General features: G+C 35.4%; 1 protein-coding gene across 2 annotated transcripts; it reads right to left on the bottom strand.

Annotated features, from left to right (window-relative positions):
* Nucleotides 1–9417: 9417 nt before the first annotated feature.
* usp18 (ubiquitin specific peptidase 18) lies at nt 9418–16770 on the bottom strand. Of its 2 annotated transcripts, none has more exons than XM_049475122.1 (11): nt 16463–16770; nt 13591–13645; nt 13183–13279; nt 12965–13104; nt 12657–12736; nt 12370–12504; nt 11269–11364; nt 10267–10419; nt 10021–10152; nt 9894–9931; nt 9418–9718 (listed from the first exon to the last, which is right to left on the bottom strand). In XM_049475122.1, the coding sequence occupies exons 2-11, from the start codon at nt 13640–13642 to the stop codon at nt 9649–9651; spliced, it is 993 nt and encodes a 330-aa protein (XP_049331079.1). In that variant the 5' UTR covers nt 13643–13645; nt 16463–16770; the 3' UTR covers nt 9418–9648. The 2 variants fall into 2 exon arrangements, with proteins under 2 accessions (XP_049331079.1, XP_049331078.1); XM_049475121.1 differs by having other exon boundaries at nt 16532–16770.
* Between the last annotated feature and the right edge of the window lie 2099 nt (nt 16771–18869).

Raw genomic sequence — 18869 nt, 5'->3', positions numbered from 1 at the left:
TCCAAATGTTATGTTGATGATCTGTATATCAACTATTGAAGTAAAATAAATGGAACTGGACAAATATAATCTGTTTCTGTTAGACATGTCATGAAAAATTAAAACAGTGCAGATTTCTCTTTTATATTAAGCAAGATGTACCATAACGTGTATGGTTAAAATGCACTTCCTCTGATTTAATTATTACATACATAATATACAACATCTGTTCAGTAGAACTATAGTAAGATTTGTTTTTTAATGAGAGGCAAACTTTTTGTGCACTGCTTTATGCCAATTGCAGAACGCACAGCTCTACAACTGAGAAAAATAGCTTAATGTAGTATCTAACATTGTTTTTTTTTTTTTTTTTTTTTTTTTTAAAGGTTTGAAAGACCTGTCTTGGCATTATGTTAATTTTGTAATATGTATTGATTGTAATTTTAGCTCTGTCCTTTCACACTGAAGTTATAACAAATGTTTCAATCCCAATTTTCTGTACAGCACATATTCTGAACAGTAACTTCCAAAAGGATAAGTCTAATTCTGTTTCTTCTTATTTCCTTATCCCACCCCTCCCTCAACAGCCCAAACGCCTGCATTAAAACATTCTGACAAAAAATGTGCAGCATTAGGACTGTATGGCTTTCCAGTATAAAAAACTGTAGAAATCTTGCATAATCAAAACAGGAGGAAAATAGAGAGAGAGGCTCAGCAAAGAGGAAACTCTAGCTTTAACCATGAGCTGTTAGTGACATGGGTTGGATTTGGATGTTTGGAGCATGAGATCACATCCTACCACTCTCTCTCTCTCTCTCTCTCTCTCTCTCTCTCTCTCTCTCTCTCTCTTTCCCTACATTGACAATATTTGAAACAATGTTGGTATGACTAAATTAATACTTTTTTATTTTGGGCTTGTTTTTAAAGAGTATCCTAAAAGTTCATATGGGAATATAAATGTATATTGCATTTTCATTTTTTTTCTTTAGTGCTTGATGTTACAAAGCACTGTTACAGAGTTCTGGATCTGAGTCTGGGAGTGTGAGAGTAAGCACCAGGCACACACTCAGTTTTGTGACGGGACAAAAAATCTATGCTGGTGAAACAGCCACATGCACAACTATGCAATATCATTAAGTTGGAGCTAAGATCACTGTATACAGCAATGAAAGCACAGGAAAGGTTTAATTGTGAGTTTTCCTGACTTGTTAGTTACATTAGCCATGTGATGCCATGGACAAACAATAACCCATTCCTTAAAATCTATTAATCAATATCTTTGTTTGTCAAACAATTTAAACAAAGTTTGTATTACTACTTTAATCCTCTTCATAACCTTACATTGCCTTTAGCTCTAAATCTTCTGGAATTCTGTTTACATTTCTTTTCATCTCAGTGTATTTTAAAATTTAATCATCATATTTTTTTCTTTCTTTATTCTATATTCTCCAATTTTAATTCTCCACAAGACATTCCTTTAGAATTTTCAGAATTTTAACTTATAAAGTTAAAATAAGTTAAAACGTTCAGCTCTTTTTATTTCTTCTTTAATTTAATGTACGAACGATTTGCTTTTCAACCAGGTTACCTTAAATTCCCTATTTTTATTTTTTATTTTTTATTTTTCCTGCAGGTCACTACTAAGTGATCCGAGGTAATCAAAGTTCTGCTTTGTAGTCATTAACATATGCTTTGAAATATTGACCAACTCTAAACTTGTTTTTATCTAATGGTCAAATATGTAAAACCCAAATCATTAGCATATAAATATCTTAACATATTATTTATACAAAGATCTTCACACTGTTCTTTCAAAATACTGCCAACTCGGTTTATATTGTCAGTTCAGTCATAGGTTTTGCAGCATTTTGAACTAAATGAAAGTCACTGCTAAAACATCCTAACAGTAGCACAATACAATAGCTTTGCCTTGATGTAATTAAGGCATGTACTAATTTTTCAGTGTCATGCAAGGATAAGGCATTTCTTAGCCTGACGATGTTATAGAGGTGTAAAAAAGCAGTTCTAGTAAAATAAAAAGTGTTTATCGAATGCAAGATCTGTACAAAAAACATTCACTCAACATTTAGCCTCCTTTGAGTTACACCAGAGATAGCTCTCCCAGGGCACCACGAGTCCCAGAGATTTTCCCACGACAAAGGAATCACACAGAAAATACTATCCTGTACTATGCACACTTAAACACGGTCTGCCTGAACTGTTTTCACTTTCTACATTATGAATGTGCACAATGGATTTTATCAATGTTCAAAAAATCACTAAAACAGCTGACAGAAATTATATTACTTGGTACTAGTGCTCAAATGCACACTAATACCATATGACCTTCTCAGCAGGGTCAGTGAAGAGGAAGTCCTAAGCTCTTCCCACCAGCAGACTCTGAGAAAAAGGAGAGAATGTCCACTTTTCAAAAAATATCATTTAAAGATCTGTGAAAGCTGGTCAGTGTGGAGAGAAAAAACACAAGAATGAAGGACAGAAGAGGAGGACAGAGAAAGGGGTCTCAGCTGCCATGCTCTTTCTGATCCCTGGTCACTTCTTCCCAGGATCTTTTTCTGTCTCAGTTCTGGACCAGCCTCCATATCAGGAAATGTCTCATTACCCTGACCTACATTGTGCATCATAGAAAAGCACAGTTTGATAGCTAGTTTTCAAAAAATCAAAAACCCCATAAATAATTTAGAGACAAAAACCTGAAAATCAGTTTTTAAATAGGATATCACAACGGAAAGCTGAAGCTTCAACTCTTTTTTTCACATTTTGGTGTAGTTTGTAAAACATATTACAAAATACTATGAACTTCCTATTCCATACAGTACAGTACAAAAAGTTGTTGTAAATTGATTTCAACATCATAAAACTGTATCTAGAGCCTGCATACATACTTTGGCCACAAGGAACCAGGATAAACCCTGGGCCAACTGCACCAGTGTAAGGTCTGACAGTGGCTCTGAGGATTTCAATCTCAGTACCTAACAGCATTCAGGGTACCGTTCCCATGACTCTCCATGCTATCACTAACACATCATTAAACTGGTTAATGCTGGATGATGGTGGTTGTCTTGCTGTTGCCTCTCCAGGGCACTTGTTACTTTAACTTGTACCAAAGCAGGTAAACTTGATTCACAATTACTTCCTAAGTGAGCAGATTGATATCCCTAAATTTTAACCGACTTGGTGTTATACTGTGATTATTAATGTTTTGTTATTTTCATTAAAAGTATTTTTATGACTGTGTATGTGTAATGGTTTTATTTTGTTTATTTATTTTTCACACAAAATATTCATATTTTACATGTTAGCATTTTTCTATATTTTATTTACAAGAGATTGGTTAAAAATATATTTATTTTCCAGGACTTTTATTATTTTATTTTATTGTATGTTATTTTTCTCCATTCCTCTGGGGGGCGCAGCGTCTTTTGGTGTCTTTTTAGCTAGTCTCTCCTCAGTTGGCTGAGAGCTCTGCTGGAGAGAGGTTGGTCGAATTCAGTCTCTGGTTAAAAGTGTCTAAAAAGAGTTCAATATGTGTTAAAAAGTGTTAAAATAGTTTAATATGAAGCGTAAAGCCTTTAAATGTAATATTCTGGATGTTTTAAGGATGGATGATCTGTATTTTTAACTAAATCTTCGAGTGTATGTGTGAGAAGTGTTAGTTAGCTACAGCTGCCTGTGTTTAGTTCAGTTCTAACTCTCCCTCCATTTTGTGTGGTTTTGGGGCTCATGCAGTGATTTGTGCAGGCAGACACGAGGCTGGATGCTATTTCTCACAGCTTTCTATCTTGTACATCCAGGTATGCTTTTTATTGCTTCATAAGTTTAAAATAGTCAGCTCTTTTGATCGGTTTTCAGGTTTTAAAATACATTAAAAAGTTGGTATTAAAAAGGGAATTCATTAAAAATATTATATATAAGTTTAAGTTACAAAGTTAAGTTAAAAGATAAATAAGTTATTGCACATATCCCAGTGTATTTCTATATTTTTATATCAGAATCTTGTTTTAGTGTGTCTATGAAGTGAATCTGTCGAATGTGTATTATAAGTAGTTATTTTCATACTAAAATATTATATTTACTGTGGATGAATTTTTTTAAATATATTTTTCTATTGGCTATGTCTGTCATTTTTTTACATTTTCTTATTTTATTAGTAAGTGAATTGTTGTAGCGTGGACTATATCTGGTTTGTATTAAGAGTTGCAATCACTTCAGGGATCGGGTCAGGATATCAATTATAATGTTCAGGTGAGGTGAGATGAAAGAACATTCAGATCCAGCTCCAGAATGCAACTTAACTTTAATAATGCATGAGCATTATCCTGGCTGTACATGTGTGTGTGTGTGTGTGGTTTATCTATAAAAAGAAATATAAGAAAAGCTTGAAATAGTAGAGAATACACTCAATGAACAGCTTACACAATGCTAAAACCTAGCAATTCACAGGTATAAATGTACAACATAAATACATAGAAACTAAACATCAATGCTACCAGTATTTTACTCAACAAAATATACATAACTAATAAGAAGGCATTTTAGTGAGAAATATTAGCCACAGACTATATTTTATGTCAAGTACAGGCCTACAGGCCTCGATTAGCTAATGCTAATTGGCTAGTAGCTCAATCTTCCAAAATAACTCAAATAAGCATTAAACTTGAGAAAGAATCATTGTACTTAACAATATTAATAATAATATAGCTTTAGATCTTAGATAAAACAAAGAAAACAGGCAAAAACAATCTTACTCACTTTCAATGGACGCACACAGTAAGAGGCACACGGTGAGACTGATTAGATGAAAGGCTGTGTCATACTAATACCTCTCTGAACCACATTGTGTAGGATTGTACACTAGTGCAACAGGGTCCACCTACTGGCGAAAATAAGAACTACATGCAAAACACTAAACACTAAACTACAGACCTACTGAACAAGAGGGATGCAACCTGGTCAAATAACAATCTTTTGTACAATTGTATATGTAACTATACTGCAAATTACTATTATACAAATACTGTTAAATACTCTTAACTCTCTGAAATAATATATACTATGTCAGTTGGCTGAGAGCTCTGCTGGAGAGAGTGATTTGTGCAGGCAGACACGAGGCTGGATGCTATTTCTCACAGCTTTCTATCTTGTACATCCAGACAATAAAAGATTCCCGGATTGGTACCAACAACAGAGGTCTCGGGTATTTCTTCCTAACACACAACACAACGCAGAGAAACGGTGGCGGGGCTCCTGATCGTTTGGACCCGCTACATATGTATAATGTTCAATATTACATGAACTGCTTTGTTTTTTGATGTTAAAGATGTCTGCTGCGCATTCAAACTTAATTTTAAAGTAAACAGTCGCCAGATTTAGGAGGTCAGTAAAAGTTTATTGTAAGTTAATGAAAAACTATAAAAAGGTCACAATGTCACATTATGAACATAGGTAACTAAAATAACAAAGCTCTGTATAGGTAGCAAAAAGGCTTGATCGAAACATTACAACAACAAACATATTAGCAGGATGTGTACCATTACAATCACAAAGTTCCAATTTGTTTGGATTTTCAAAAAGTTAATAGCTTCTGAATATCTTCAAGAGCTACAAAACCAGCTTTGTGTGAAGACTTTTAAGCCGAAATAAAGACATTTTTTTTTTGCATGAGACAAATAATAATAGTAAATCCTGCTCAATTGCCATTGAGCTATCTGCTATTGATCAGTCCAGTTCTAATTTATATAAGCATCTGTATCAGGAAGTGTAGGGGTGTGTGTTACGTTTGGACCCCTGGCTACATTCTAGGGGTGTCACGATTCTCTAAATCCTCGATTCGATTTCATTTTCGATTTGAGGGTCACGATTCGATTCGATTCTCGATTTTCTTGTTTATTTTTCTTGTTATTATTTTATGCCTCATAAAATTTAAATAATATATTTATTATTATTATTATTATAAATATTATAAATATTATTATTATTATTTATTAAGATATATATGGTAATGCCATCTAGTGACTTTTTTTGGTAGCAACAGTGTGCACTATTAAAACAAGCAGTTTATCAGAGCTGTGTGTGGATGGCTGGTGAAACTGCTCACTTACATGAAGCTGCAGTTCTTCATCCAACCACTAGCAGCAGCAGCACAAGCCCCGCTCTCTTCACTCAGTCACTACTTCAGTACAGCCCAGCCATGGGCTACAGAGCTCAGCCAGTCCGTTTTTACTGTTTCTGTAAACAAATAAAGGTTTTAACCCCACTAACCGGATAATACAGCTCACTACAGTTCATCTTTCAGCCCAAGCAGCTAACAGCAGCAGGTTAGAACAGCCGACACGGAGTCACTGCTCGGATTACATTATAAACAGGTCAGTTAGCGCGCTGCTAACCTCAGGATGTTTATAACTACGGAGTTTAGTGGACACACCACGGCCGCCAGGTAAGTCTTTTAAAGGCTACTGAAGACTATTAAAGGCTATTAGAGGTTATTGAAAGCATTATTGGGGGGCAGAAATCAGTACAGGCTGGTTAGATAAGTGATGTGGTGAAACTGTGACTAGCGCTGTCACAGTGATGTTTATTAACGTCATTAAAACAGATTTTGTCAGGTATATAAAATCCGTATATAAAACTAACACGCATCAAATTTTCATGCTACAGAAAAAGCAATACGAATTATTAACCAAGCAGACTTCTATGAATCAACAAAAAAATATTTATTAATTTATGGGCTCTAAAATTCACTGATCTAGTTGACTTACACATTGCACAGATAATGTATAGAGTGCAAAACAATTCGCTTCCTGACTGTATTCAGAAGCTATTTGAATTGAGAGAGAATAAGTATGAGCTGAGAGCAACAAGTATGTTTAAAAAAATAAGAGCAAGAACAAATATAAAAAATAGATGTGTATCAGTCAGGGGGGTCACTTTGTGGAATGGTTTTAACAATGAATTGAAAATGTGTAGTTCACTCAGCAAATTTAAAAAAAACTTACAAGAGAAAAGTAGTAAACTCCTATAAACATGAACAGTGATTAAATATGGAATGTGTGGCATATATTTTTTTTTTTTTGACTCATTTTGTGTTTTTGATTTGCAAAATAATGGAATATAGAATGTGAGATAATGTAAAAAGGATAGGCAAAAATAAGCCAAAGCTTCAGCCTATACCGTTTCGGTTCATATTTGTGTTGTTGATATGCTTATTAACAGAAAACTTTTCTGTTTATGTGTATGTATATGTGTTTTCAACCGAAATAAACATGACTAAACTAAACTAAACTAAAATTTTGTCAGGTATTGCCTTATAAATATTTACACATAACATATCTCTCCTGAAAAGCTTTTATTTTAGTCAGAAACACGCTTGTGTTTACTTTATCTGAGAGAAAGATGTTTTTTTAATTCAATGGAAAGCAACAGGTGTAGTCAATTATAAGTTTAAGATTTTTAATCCACCTCACTGTGATCTATAGTCAGTGTTCTCAAGTCACACTGACACACGCATTTCAGCGAGTTCACACGCTCTCACCTGCGCGCACCCACCCCTCCGTTAGATACAGATACAAAACCTGCGCGCCCAACCCCCGCCCCCCCCTCCCCTGTTGGACAGATAAAAAACAGTGATCACACTCCCGCCGACACTCAAAACTTGAGAGCCCTGTCTATATTTCTATAAATCCGTTTTCAGTTTCTCCTCCGTGGTTGAAAGGCAGCTGTCTCTCACACAGCAGAACTGAGGGCGGGGCTGCGCTCATGCAGCGGCTCTCTATTTAAATGAATAGGACGCGCTGTGTTGGTGCCGCGCCATTTGCGTAGCGCGCTGCGCTATTTGCGTAGCGCGCGCTGGAGGGATCGTCGATCCTCTTTTTGACTTCGATACTCGAGACCATGACCTCATTTCGATTCGATTTCGATAAAATATCGAGATCGTGACACCCCTACTACATTCCCACTGTTGTGGAGGAAATGAAAGCAGAGGGGTGGCTCTCCACACTGCATGTCCCTTCCAGATAAATACCCAGGGAGAGGAAAAGTGATGACTCAGGATATAACATGAGGGGGAACTTGATATTTCCTCATGCTTTTCAGACTAAGTATTTATACAAGAATGATTAAGAATATGCTAGTATTCAGTAACACATCTACTTACATAGCCGGTTTATAATGACAATAACAAATCAAAATATTCAAAACATCCATGTTCTATTATTAAGCCATGGATTTAAATATTTCACTCTTAAATATAACACTACATACATGCTTTAAAAAGGAACTTTAATGGAACATGTTGCCTTTTTAGGTAGAACTGCCTGTGAACTTCAAAGTTTGGCTGTTCTTAGTGAGATATCAGTGGGTTATGAACAAAGCCCCAGATGTTAAATATGTCTGGCTCCACCCTTGATTTAGAAACAGTTGGGAACAGAAGAACACAAGTTGTGATCAGCTACCATTAACAGCTCTTGTGATTATCAGATCTGGCCAGCTCCATCAGAGATTACAGAGGCCTAAGAGGTGAACAGTCTGTAGATGACGCTGCAGAGGCGCATGTGCCTTTATGGACTAAAAGCAGCTAAAAACACTGATTTGCACCCACACAACTGTGATCAATGGGTGAGAGAGTAGATCCCCACCCCCCTTAAAAAATCTTGCGTATACACCAAAGGATAACAAAAGATTTTACTTTTTAGCTATTATATATAATGATTGCCTTTCGCAACCATTTAGTCCACTGTGTGCATTTCATCCATACGGAGAAAAAAAAACTGCCCACCAACACTAAAAACTACAGTGGCCGAGAAAGCCCAACGCAGTGCAAATTGAAAAGCGCTGCAAAAGCACAAAACACATCCATCAAAATTTTAATTTAGATTGTCCACCTTTCTGTTTGTAGTAGGATGCTCTTGTCCAAATACACTGAAGGAGGACGTTGAAAGAACAAGTCATTAATATCTTTAAAATATATTTGTAAAAAATGTTTTTCAAAATCAACCATGCGAAGAAATATAATTTTAATGTGTCTGCCTAATATACAATCCCAATTCTAGTTAATTTGGGACTTTTTGAAAAACATGAATAAAAACTTTTTTATCTTTTCAACCTATGTTCCATTTAATACATTTCAAAGACAATATATTTAATGTTCAAACTGATAAACTTTATTGTTTTTTGTTATATTGTTTGGTTTTGTAATATTCAATCATTTTGAATTTGATGCCTGTATTATTTGGAATCGTTATTTTATATATCTTTACCTAACTCTGTTTTAATCACTTTTTGCAACAGAGACACAATTTATATGGAACACTGTTGATAGACATGACCATATTCTCAGTATTGTAAATTTTAATATCATACTTTAATTATAATAAATTAATAAATAACTTAATAGTCAACACATACATACAAGACACATTATCAGGAATACTAACATCTTTTATTTTGTGATACATATTTAGCAGAGGAATACATTTTTTCTCATTTCCTGTCACAAAAATATATTACACTGCATGTTAAAAAAAAACTTCTATGAATATAAGTGGCCCACAACCCCAACAATTTATTAAAATATATCTCATTAAAAATATAATACAAGCGCAAGTACTAAAATAAGGTGTTCAGAAGGGAGATGATGAGGTACTCCAAAATTTATTCTGGGGAATCTTGTAATGCCTCTGAGCTGCTTCTCCTGTATAACAGCATGTATGCAGTACCAGATCTAAAAAATAGCGAGAAAACATGTTCAATCATAAAATCATAAAAAACATGACTTCACTGAAGTTTTGAATAGATCTGACCAGTGCTTGTGGCGGGCACCCCTGTGTAACACTGGTAAATAAGAGGATTTTTACTTCAAGCAGTGGGTCTAACAATAATTAAAATTGTACTCCTACCTCCCTTCATATGTCTGCTGAACATCCTTCCAGCTTGCCTGCAAGTGTTGCACACAAAATTATTATTTTCTGAGAATTCTGTTTCCTCTGCTGGATTTATTTTACAGTTCAGGTGGAATAATCTTACCTGACGCACATGGCTATCATCAGTGTAATACCATGTACAGTCCTTTGGGGAACAGATGTATGCAGTGTAGTGTCCAAAGTGAGTAGATCCAGAATGCACTATAACTGCATACAGTGTGTACATACCCTTAAGCTGAAAAAAACAGGTGACATTTTTTTTCAGGTGGTCTTCAACAAAAAAAAAATACATGGAGAGTATCACTTTAATCTGTGTGACAAAAAAAAATGACAAACATGAGTAACACACCATATTTTCTGTTGCATGCTCTGTCAAAATGTCTGTACTGAAGGATTCTGGGAATGTGACCCTGCAGTTCAGCTTCCTGATGGAGCCACTGTCATTTCTGAACCTCTTTAGGTGAATGCACAGAATGGATGGCAATGAAACAATCTTTAATCCCTGTAAAAGAAGGAAATGTGGATGCAGTTGCTAATTTAAGACTTAAAATGCAATGAGGTGGAATCTTTATACAAACAACAGTAATATCTTTATCATTGTGGCCCATAACAATGTCAATGCCCACATGGGTTATATAATTAAACACTTTACATATAGATTACTGAATATTTTATAGCCATTATATAGAAACATTCCAGACATTCTTCTAGAAACGTATACTTTTTGTAATTATTTTACATATTTAACTTCAATGACAGCACTAATTGACATCAGATGGTTCCAGACATTTGTACTGCATAATACAATAAATCAATAAATATCCTACCATTCTCTGTAGGATACAAACAAACACAAACACTTCATCAAAATGTCAAGGAATGATCTAGGTGACTTTTAAAAACCATACCAAGCTTGACAACTAGCATAACAAGCTTGTCTATACTGAGAACAAACTGGTTGACCAGCTGGTGAACCAACATTTGTTCAAACAGAATGACCAGTATTTTTCTGTCATGGTATTTTATACACTTATTAAACACTTATTTTTGTATACAATAAAAAATATATCCTTATGGTGGTGGTCTTTTTCAGAAAGAAGAGAACAGAATTCTGTAGGGTCTGTGCCAAGGCCCTACACAGATGCTCTGATGGCTCTTTGTGACCAAAGCCCTAATTTTTCATTTGATTTGTCACTGATCTGTAGATCTGTTTGAGCAGATCAACTTCTAGATTTTGTTTTCTGTGTGTTAAAAACCTAAAGGTTTTTAAACCTAAAGTGGATGTTAAATTGCTGGCTGTAATTTGCTAATGGATAATAACAATAATGTGTTTGTTTATCAGTTGGAGCACCTGAGCAACTGGCCTTTTCTCATCACATCTATCACACCAGAATTGTTCACTGCCATCCAATGGTTGCATCTTAAAGAAAGCTTGAATACATTGCTCCTGAAAGATAATACAGACACAGATTAGGTCAAAATAGAATGCACTATTACAGTGATCAATGTCAAACAAATAACACCTCATAAACACATCATTTAACCACCAATTAGGCCTAGTCTTATACTAAACAGCAGAAAATCTACCTCCAAAGGTTTATTGGGTTAAACAATACAAATCATTCAGATTTTTTGCGTAGCTTTTTTATTTGTTATGTTTTGTTTAAAGTTTTTAAATGAGTGTTCACTAACAATTGGAAATATAAGGTTACTTTTCCTGACAGGTATCAAAACTAAATTTTGCTTTCGATGGGAAATCTCCATTTTAAATGCTGTATAGTCCAAGAATAGGCCTAATCCGTGTTTGGGAAACTGTTTTACTGTACAATAATGATGCCACATCACTCCTGTACTAAAGAAACTTCACTGGCTCCCTGTCTGAGTACGAATTGATTTTAAGACTCTTATTCTAACTTTTAAGGTGGTACATGGGACTGCTCCGGTCTATCTTTGTGATCTGGTGAAGTTTTACACTCCCTCACGCAATCTTCGCTCTGTTAGCCCTTGGACATTACAGGAGCCTATCTGTAAGCTCAAAAGGATGGGAGAGAGAGCATTTTCTTTTAGAGCGCCACGATTGTGGAATGCTCTCCCTGAGGTCATTAAAAGTGCTCCTACCTTGGACTGTTTTAAAAAATTACTTAAAACTCATATTTTTTCTTTAACATTTAAGAGTGGTTAAGTGTTTTTGTTTATTTTGTTGTTGTTTATTTTACTAATTTTATGTAGCGCTTTGGGTCTTTAGAAAAGCCCATTATAAATATACAGTTATTATTATTATTATTATTATTATTATTATTATTATTATTATTTTGACCTCAGCAACAACAGTGGCTATGCAGAACACAAGCTTAAATACTAGTAGATGAACTCATGGCTACACAACAAAATGCTTTTGGCAGAATTATATGCCTAGTGTATTTCAGAGAGCACAGTCTCAGGGTTGTCTTACCAGAGTGTTGTTCTGCTCACTGAGATGTAAAGGGAGGCTGAGTGAGAAGTTTGGGATATGATGTACATATGCACATTTTAAACACTTTATTTGTCCTTCCATCACAATCTTGAAAAGATTGTGGATTTCTGCAGCCTGATAAAAATGGGTACAAAAACATTAAAGTCTTTAAATCTGCTTTAAAATAGTTTTCAGATCATGTGTTGTTTTAAAATCCAGAAGGAGAAATTCAACCACAGATATTCTTTTTCATGACACTAGTTTATAATACAGGATTAAAAACCCACCAGATCTTGGTCAGGCATCTGCTTCTTAATGAGGTTGAGGATGATGTGGAAGACTTCATCAGCATCATGTTGAGTAAAACCTACACCAAATATACTCCATTTATTCATAAAATCATTTTACATATAACAGATCACAGCTTCACAATGTCTATACCTCTCTTTCTGTACATCGGCTATTGACCAGATTGAGGAGCCCAGAGGCTGAGAGAAATTTAGGCTATTTAAAATACAGTGGTTCAGTATATCATACACATTATTGGAGCTGGCTTTGAGATGAATTTATGTAAATAAAAGATATGATTACATACAATGAATGGAGTTATGGTGAAGGCAGTTCAAGAAGTCTCGATGAGGGGCGGGCTGCAATTGGTCCCTCATGGCATACAACACACTTTTAAGTTCTAGGGGAACATTGCAGTGGTCTCTAAAATCATCAGGAGGCAGCCATCTAAAAAAACACAAACCACTTTAAAAAACTTTGATTCACTTACTGGAGCTAATTTAGCACAGCAAAAATGCTACATACCTGTTGAGCAAGTTGAACAACTCTGGAGTGGCTGAGAAGGACTGGAGCAGAGCATTTATACAGCATGACAGACCACAGTTCGAAAGCCCTCTAACTGCTGTAAGTTTAAATAGCGGTACTTGTTAACCATTCAGTGTAAACATATGCTTAGTGTTTGTCACTTCCGCTAAATTCTGCTAAATGACTAATCATCTTTTTGATAATAGGTATTGCTGTCAGGCTGATATCAGCAAAATTTGTTAAAAGTGTGTAATTTAGCATAGTAACCTATTTATAGATGTTCATCCTAAGTAAAAGGCATTTAAAATTGCCAATTACAAAGTTTAGCAGGATTTAACAGAAAATATGGGCAAAATCTAAGAAAATATGCAACTGTTACACTCATATCTATGTTGTGAAACTACTTACCTAGGGACCTGCAGTACACATACATTGCACTCCTTGTGCAAGAAATTCCCATTCACTAGAAAAGAAAAATAAATAAATAAAAATGCAAATAAGAAATACCAAAGAAATTCTGAACATTTATTCTTTTCTTCTGACAGCTCTATACCCCCATATACAGTGGCATGAAAATATATTTGTCCCCTATAGATTTCTTTAGTTTTTGCTTTTTTGTCATACTGATATTTTTCCGATTATCAAACAAACTTTTATATTAGACAAAGATAACCTGAGTTAATACAAACACTTTTTTAAATGATAATTTAATTTATTAAAAAAAAACAAAACTATCCAAACCTTTCTAGCTCTGTGTAAAAGTGTCTGCCCCCTAAACCTGACCAACTAACTTAGTTGTGCCACTCTTGGCGGCAACAACTGCAATCAAGCTTTACCCCTAACTGGCGACGAGTCTTTCACATCTCTGTGGAGGAATTTTAGACTCACTGTTCTGTAAAGAATTGTTTTATCACATTGGAGGGTTTTTAAGCATAAACGTGCTGTTAAAAAACTTTGACTAGTTAATTTTTTGGAGCTATTTAGAGGTGGACTTGTTTGTGTGTTTTGCGTCATTGTCTTGCTGCAGAACCCAAGTATGCCTAAGCTGGAGGGCACGAACAGATGGTCGGACATTTTCCTTCAGGATTTTCTGGTAAACAGCAGAATTCCTGGTTCCATCTATTACAGCACGTCGTCCAGGCCCTGAAGAAGCAAAGCAGCCCCACCATCATGTTTTACATTCAGTATGATGTTCTTTTTCTACAATGATGTTAGTTTTTTGGCACATGTACCGGGCACACACTTTCCAAAAGGTTATTTTTGTCAGGTTAGTCCAAAGAATATTTACTCAAGGCCTGGTGATCATCAAGATGTTTTTTTTTGGCAAATTTGAAATAGGACATTATGTTCTTTTTGGTCAGCAGTGTTTTTTGCCTTGGACCTCTTTCTTGGCTACCCTTTTCAACCAGTCTCTACCATATTTTTGAAACATTAACACTGAACTTAACTGAGGCAAGTGAGACCTCCAGTTCTTTAAATGTTGTTCTTTTGTGTTTTTTTTTGTGACCTCGTAGATGAGTTGTTCATGCCTTTTTGGAATAATTCTGGTCGGCCAGTCACTCCTGGGAAGGTTTACCAGAGTTCCATGTTGTGAATAATAGCGCTTACTTTGGTAAGCTGGAATCAGTGACTTTGTTTTTTCATCTGTTTTTGAATTTCTTTAGAACAGGTCATTAATGTGTTGCTTTTTGAGATCTGTAGCTGCTTCATGTTGTCAGACAGGTTCTATTTAAGTGATTTATTGATTCTACAGGTCTGGTAGTAACCAGCTCACACCTTACCACACACTGTACACTTCCCAGCATGACATTAACACCACACAAACACTACACTACAAACACTGCACATTCCACATCACCCACATTGCACACACACACACACACATCACATTACCATCTAGTAACACTTTAGCAACCACCTAGGATACTACACCAAAATATGTGATCAAACAGCAACCACCTATCATAGCTTCCTATGTCAGATATTACACCTTTCTTCCACTAGAGGGCTCTGTGAGACAGATTGGGATGGGGATAAGAAATTATCTGTTAAAGCCACAGCCGGTTTACAGGGAGACTGTCCACTTAGACCCACCCCATCTTTATCAGAACTGAACTGCGCACTGCTAGGGGGAGCCCACGAGAGAGACCTCGATAAATTGGATGCATGAAGCTAATCAACTAGATAACGAGATAGCCTACCAACATAGGGTAGCATTCTGCAGGGCCAGCTTGTCCTAAACTGGGTCTTTTAGCAGGTAACTTACAAACGCACCAATTCAAACAAGGATAAAGTTAGTTGGATTTTTGCAGATCCAGATTTGTTTAGCTTCTTATTTGCAGCCTCCGCTTCACTGAACTAAAGGGAGTGTTCACACAAACATGCTGCTGCGCAGATTATATTAAACACCTCATAGACTAATACTTAAAAAGATATAATGAAGGAAAGCGGCACTTTACTAACTTTGTTAATATACAATATGTCATTACATGTAATTTTATATACACACAGTTTCATAACTTAATTTCTCCAGTTTTATTTTCAACATAAATTTGCTGTTTGGTGTAATTCATAATTCTTTCACTTTTTAAGTAGGAAATAGAACTCTAGTCTCCTACTTTAAGGAAAACTTGGAATTAGCCTGGCCCAAGCTGATTTTACACTGTAAAAATAATTGAATTCATGGCACACTGAGCCATTGTGCATTGTGCAAAAAAAATACTAATGTGTGATTTTGAAGGACTTTGTTTTATCTTGGGCCAGAACAATTACGCATTAGATGAACAGTTCTACTCTCCTACTTAAAGGAAAACCTGGAATTAGCCTGATCCAAGCTGATGTTTTTTACTCTTAAATTAATTGTCAACATGGCATACCAATGCAGGAGACTATAACGTACTTAAGAAGTAAAATAATTATGAATTACACTAGAACAGCAAGTTCATGTTGTGAGTAAAACTGGAGAAAATAAGTGATGCAACATTGTTTATATACATTTAATGACATATTGTATATTTTACCAGTCTGCCATTGTAAATAAGAAAGTGTTCTTAATGTCTTGCCTGGTTAAATAAAGAATAATAATAATAAAAAAAATACAACATCAGCCTCGTCCAATTAGTTTTAGTTAAGATTTTATAACTGCATAATGCCAAAATTGGTATTGTTTATTTCATAACGAAAACCTAAAACAAAAGTACAAACAAGGAACCCCACATATGCGTTTCTCTCACAGGCAGAAAATGTCTGTCTTCTGTCTGTCTGCCATTTGTTTACCCACCTTTAGCGATGTGCTGCTGCTAACAGTAATGTTTGTAAAGCGGAATAATGAAGAAAAAGAAAGGCTGACCCGCCGTTGCGCTTAATCCGTCTTCAAACTATGTTTCCCTGCAGACGATAAAACAACAGACCCAACCCTGTGTCCTCCAGCACTGCGGTGTTCCTGCTAAACACTACAGTTTCACTTTCATTTCTCCCTCGGGTTTCTGCTCAGCTCTGTACAGGAATGTTGAAACATTACCAGGATAGCTCACAGCTTGTTGACGAATGGTTCATCCTTGTAAACAACTTGTAGCCAGCTTGGCTTGCAAGGTTTATTTATGCAGAGATATTATAGAATAATTTAAAAAGCATACTTAAATCATGTGTATGGTGATGGTATGTAATTTTGTTTATAAAATGTATATAAAAATAAAATGAAATACAACTTCGCCTATCAAAATAAAGCTTGGTGATTGAGTATTAAAATACCAGCTTTTATTAGATGCAGTATAACAAAGTAAAACTGTTCCTTTCAAAGTTTCACCTCTAGGCAAATACTTTCAAATTAGGTTCCTGTGTTTTCTTTACCCTCGGGTGCATCCCAATTGAGTATTAATTACTATTACTATAACTAGTGTATAACAGTTTACAAACTGTGTTACAATTTTTTTCCAGAGCAAATCCAGTGTTAAAATTTTTCAAGACGGAAACGAGGCGATAACTAAATAAAACCAGCATGAAAAAAATAAAAACGAGACTATCATCCAATCAGAGCTGATTTAGTTTTGTAAAAGGTAGGGACCAGTTTTAGGAAGAGATCCAATCACCACTAGCGAAGGTGGAGGGGCGGGACAAGCGGGGTAGTCAACCAATCAGTACCTACCCTTCTCTTCTGCTCTCTTCTGCAGCAGCGTGGTCAGAAACAAAACCCGGGAGGACAGACTCACCTGTGAACTGTCGTTACCATAGATATGTAAATGTATATGATGTCTATGGTCGTTACTTATGGGGCTGGACTGGAAGCTAACTCGACAGTGTCAGCAGATAGAAAGAGAAGAGAACATATATTTCTCCTTTGACATTGCGAAAAACAAGATAACGTGTAAAACATGCTGGGCGACTCCATCTCCGGTAAAATCTTTTAGTCTTCTGTAGACAAGAGTCACACAGATCTCCATTAAAATATCAGCATTTTAATGCTAATGTTATTTCATGAGCTGATGGAGTGTTTAAAAGACCCCACTGCTGTTCTGTTACTGATACAGATTAGCTCACTCATTAAGATAAGCTCATCTGTTTAGTCCCACACTGGGAAACATATAGCTAGTGTTGACAGCAGGTATAAGTCAGAAAAAAAAGATGTAGCAAAAATATAACAATAAAATAAGTGAATCTGTTAACCCAAAAGTCTGTGTAAAAGAAGTTCCTTACAGCACTTTCTCATAAGTTTCTCACTTTAACACAAAAAGTCTCTCAGTACATCCTTAGAGCATCGTGTGTGAATGTGTGTTTTTGACCCTTATTTATAAAATGTAGCTACAGTAGGTGTGCTGGGTTAGTGCTGGAGATAAAACTAGATCTTTTAAAAGCTGTGTTTTTGCATCCACAGCTCTGTTCAAACCATTGTTTAACCATTCAGATGTTTTCTGACCTGATTTCTAGAACAAAATTTTAAATGTAAAATATTTAGTCACATACCTACAATAATAATAAACATTAAATCATATATAAATATAAATATATTTCACACTCAAACATTAACAATATTACACAACTGGTAAATAAATGTTACATTTTTTATCATTTTTTAAAAGGAGGAAACCCAAGCACAAGCTCAGCATTTGGCGGACGAGCACCCTGCTCTCTACAGAGAGCTGAGAAGTGGAGAGGTTAGTGGAGCTACATACTGTGTAGCTTTACTAAGATTTACTAGCGACTGCTAATCCAACTGTTAAAGCGTCAGGGACATGCTAGTCAACCGTCTTTCCATGTAAACTCAAGATGTTCACGTTTGTGCGTTTCCATTGCAAATTGGATGTCAGGCACGTAGCCTGCTTGATTGTTACATTGAGAAAGGGCTTATTTAAAACTGTAAAATGGTGATTAATAAAATGGAGCAATGAATGTTCAAATTAACTTAACATTACTTTATTTTCCTTATTCAGAACTTAAATTCTGCCACCCCTTCAACTTCATACAGTCAGGCTACCATTACATCTGTGCCACACAGACACAGAAATTATAATAAATCCTTCAAAGAAGCAGAAAGACCAAGGTGCCTGTATGTACATTTGAGAAATCCAGGTTTAGAAATCTGATACAGCAGCATGACATTCCTGTCAGAAATGACTTTATGTTCAGACAATTTTACTACTGTTTTTTTTTTGTATTCCTTCTTTCAAGTATCGTTTTGGTCTCGATAATCA

Source organism: Astyanax mexicanus, chromosome 2 (genome assembly GCF_023375975.1).
Source record: "Astyanax mexicanus isolate ESR-SI-001 chromosome 2, AstMex3_surface, whole genome shotgun sequence".
Classification (NCBI taxonomy): Eukaryota; Metazoa; Chordata; class Actinopteri; order Characiformes; family Acestrorhamphidae; genus Astyanax; species Astyanax mexicanus.
Note: the sequence above shows the minus strand (reverse complement) of the source record. Positions and strands in the feature narration are given on the sequence as shown.